The sequence below is a fragment of the Portunus trituberculatus genome, chromosome 44, assembly GCF_017591435.1.
Source record: "Portunus trituberculatus isolate SZX2019 chromosome 44, ASM1759143v1, whole genome shotgun sequence".
NCBI classification, from domain to species: Eukaryota; Metazoa; Arthropoda; class Malacostraca; order Decapoda; family Portunidae; genus Portunus; species Portunus trituberculatus.
Genome location: NC_059298.1, coordinates 1375001 through 1377500, shown reverse-complemented (window position 1 = coordinate 1377500; position 2500 = coordinate 1375001). Strand labels below are relative to the sequence as shown.

At 37.0% G+C, this 2500-nt stretch overlaps 1 protein-coding gene across 5 annotated transcripts in view; it reads right to left on the bottom strand.

Moving 5' to 3' along the window:
- LOC123518638 (lysosomal cobalamin transporter ABCD4-like) overlaps positions 1-2500 on the bottom strand; it is a 15099-nt gene that overhangs the window by 10551 nt on the left and 2048 nt on the right. For all 5 annotated transcript variants that reach the window (XM_045279554.1, XM_045279556.1, XM_045279557.1 and 2 more), the window contains exons 3-5: positions 1418-1545; positions 1128-1267; positions 290-406 (exon numbers count right to left, since the gene is read on the bottom strand). In XM_045279554.1, coding sequence (XP_045135489.1) covers positions 290-406; positions 1128-1267; positions 1418-1545 — 385 coding nt within the window. The remainder of the gene's footprint in view (positions 1-289; positions 407-1127; positions 1268-1417; positions 1546-2500) is intronic.

The window sequence follows — 2500 nt, the reverse complement described above, 5'->3', positions numbered from 1 at the left end:
ATTCATGATCATGATTGTAAATACATATGCACATTCAAAACTAGAAAGAAAGGTAGGAAGAAAGTGGGAAAGGAGATCAAGACAATTATCACATTCTTTTGGCTAATTCTCTTGGCCCTGTTTGGGAACTGACATCTAAGTGAACCTTTTTGTTTAATTGTTTTTGCTGGCCTAGGCCATTTTTCTCTCCTAAAAAAAAAAAAAAAAAAAAAAAAAAAAAAAAAAAAAAAAATCAAAATATTTATTGAGAAATCATTCCATGACTAAGATTAAAAATCCATGTACTCACCCATCATATGTTTTGTAGGTGTAGTAGCCAATCTGGAAGGGAGCAATGATGACCTTGATGGTGATAGAGGCAAGGGTAAAGCACAGCTTGTCCACATCCTGGGCCATACGCTGGTCACTGCAGCAAAATTACTGTTACATAATGATTGCCACAGAAAAGAAGAGTGGGATAAATTGATTATACAGAAACTTTTCATATTACAACTTCTGAGGTCTTTTTATAATGTTGTATACAAATGACTAGAAATAAAGTAAAGAAACAATACACTTCTCTACAAAATTATACAGTACAATAAAAAAAATGTGTAAAAACTATGCCAACTCTGACATACACTTGCTTGTCACAATGTGTGTGTCTTCAGGATTACATGTGAATTCATGATTACCAGCTGCACCTTCCAAGTTGCCTCCCAGACCAAGCTAAGAGTTCACACAGTCTGATTTATCGTCAAGGCTGAGACCTTTCACACCACTCATCTCAACATCTTGTTCAGGGAGGACCATAACTGCTTGATCATCAGTGGAAAACCCTTACCAACAAGATAGAGTTTATGACAGCTAAGGACACAACTCACTAAGTTAGTGCTGAGCAGTGTGTGTGTGTGTGTGTGTGTGTGTGTGTGTGTGTGTGTGTGTGTGTGTGTGTGTGTGTGTGTGTGAGAGAGAGAGAGAGAGAGAGAGAGAGAGAGAGAGAGAGAGAGAGAGAGAGAGAGAGAGAGAGAGAGAGAGAGAGAGAGAGAGAGAGAGAGAGAGAGAGAGAGAGAGAGAGAGAGAGAGAGAGAGAGAGAGAGCGCTTGCCACAATGTACAGTCTCCATGGGTATTTAAAGGAAGACTCACGGGTTGTCAATGGTCCCACGCAGAATGTTGATGGAATAGTAATTGATACCTGAGAAGTAGAGTCTATGTAGGGCACGGCACATCACTTGTCGCCACGTGATGTACAAGACACTGTCTACATACTTCTTCACAGTAATCACCTTAAGAAATTAGAAACACACACATGAGATATTAAGGGTGCTTTCATCACATTTCATATAGGTGATTGTCAATTTCAACATAAACTCAGATTCAAATCATTTGTATACATATTCACCACAACTCAGTCATCCCACCACATCCAAACTCACCACAGAAATGGCTATAAAGAGGCCAAGTGTTCTCAAGGTGTAATACATGAAGGCTTCCTTGTCCCTGGATTCAAACACAACGTAGTACCCACTCGGCACCAGACCCACATAGTAAGCCAGGAACTGTTCTGGTGAAGGATACACACACAAGCAGATGTAAGGTGAACTGTGCTGTCTCCAAACATACAATAGCTGCTCAAACAGACTATTTTAAGTCACCATACTCAAGAATATGTTCATGTATGTCCAGAGTTTTGAAAAAACCCTAAATGAAAAAAAAAAAAAATAATAAATAAATAAAATAAATAAATAAATAAAAAAAGGCTCAAGATTCACATGAAAAGCCAATGGCAACTGCTGTGAAAAAAAGTGTTGCTTTTGTTAGAAATGTACATAGGTAAGAAAGCTGCTGCTTCACATAGAAAGCCACCTAAACATATAAAGACACTATTCATCAGTATGATACAAAAAACTAAATATTCATATACGTATACTTCTCCCCCCTAGATCTTTTGAGTGTTTTATTTCACTTCTTGTGGATTTTCTTTTATGCTAACTCTGTCTGTTCAAAACACATCAACATGGTATACTTAAAATTAGAGAAAATTTAAATTATGGCATATCTGTCTACAAGATCTCATGAACAAGATTTTGCAGAACCTATCAAAAGGAGATGGATGTAATAATGTTGGTAGAGATCCAAGTCTGGTATATATGATAGTAGAAAATGGATCAGAAAAAATTACTGTTTGTAAATGTTACTACAATAGTGGGTTATTCAGAAGGCAGATTGAGATGGCTGGTAAAGGACATCTGGAAAGTATATGAGCATGATGGAGATTGAGACTGGATTAAGAGTAGAGCCATAAAATATAATAGGATGATTGGCAGTAGGAGGAGAGGAGAACTGGTGTTGGAAGTTATTTGATTGAAAGAGCAAGACATTATATTGTGGTTTTAACACTAGGAGAGAGAATGGAAAAATTAAGAGGTAGATATCTGAGTGTGATAAGAAAGATGTTGGACTAAGGGGAAAACTGCAAATCATATAGATGGAGAATGTGAGGAAGGTATTAGAAATAA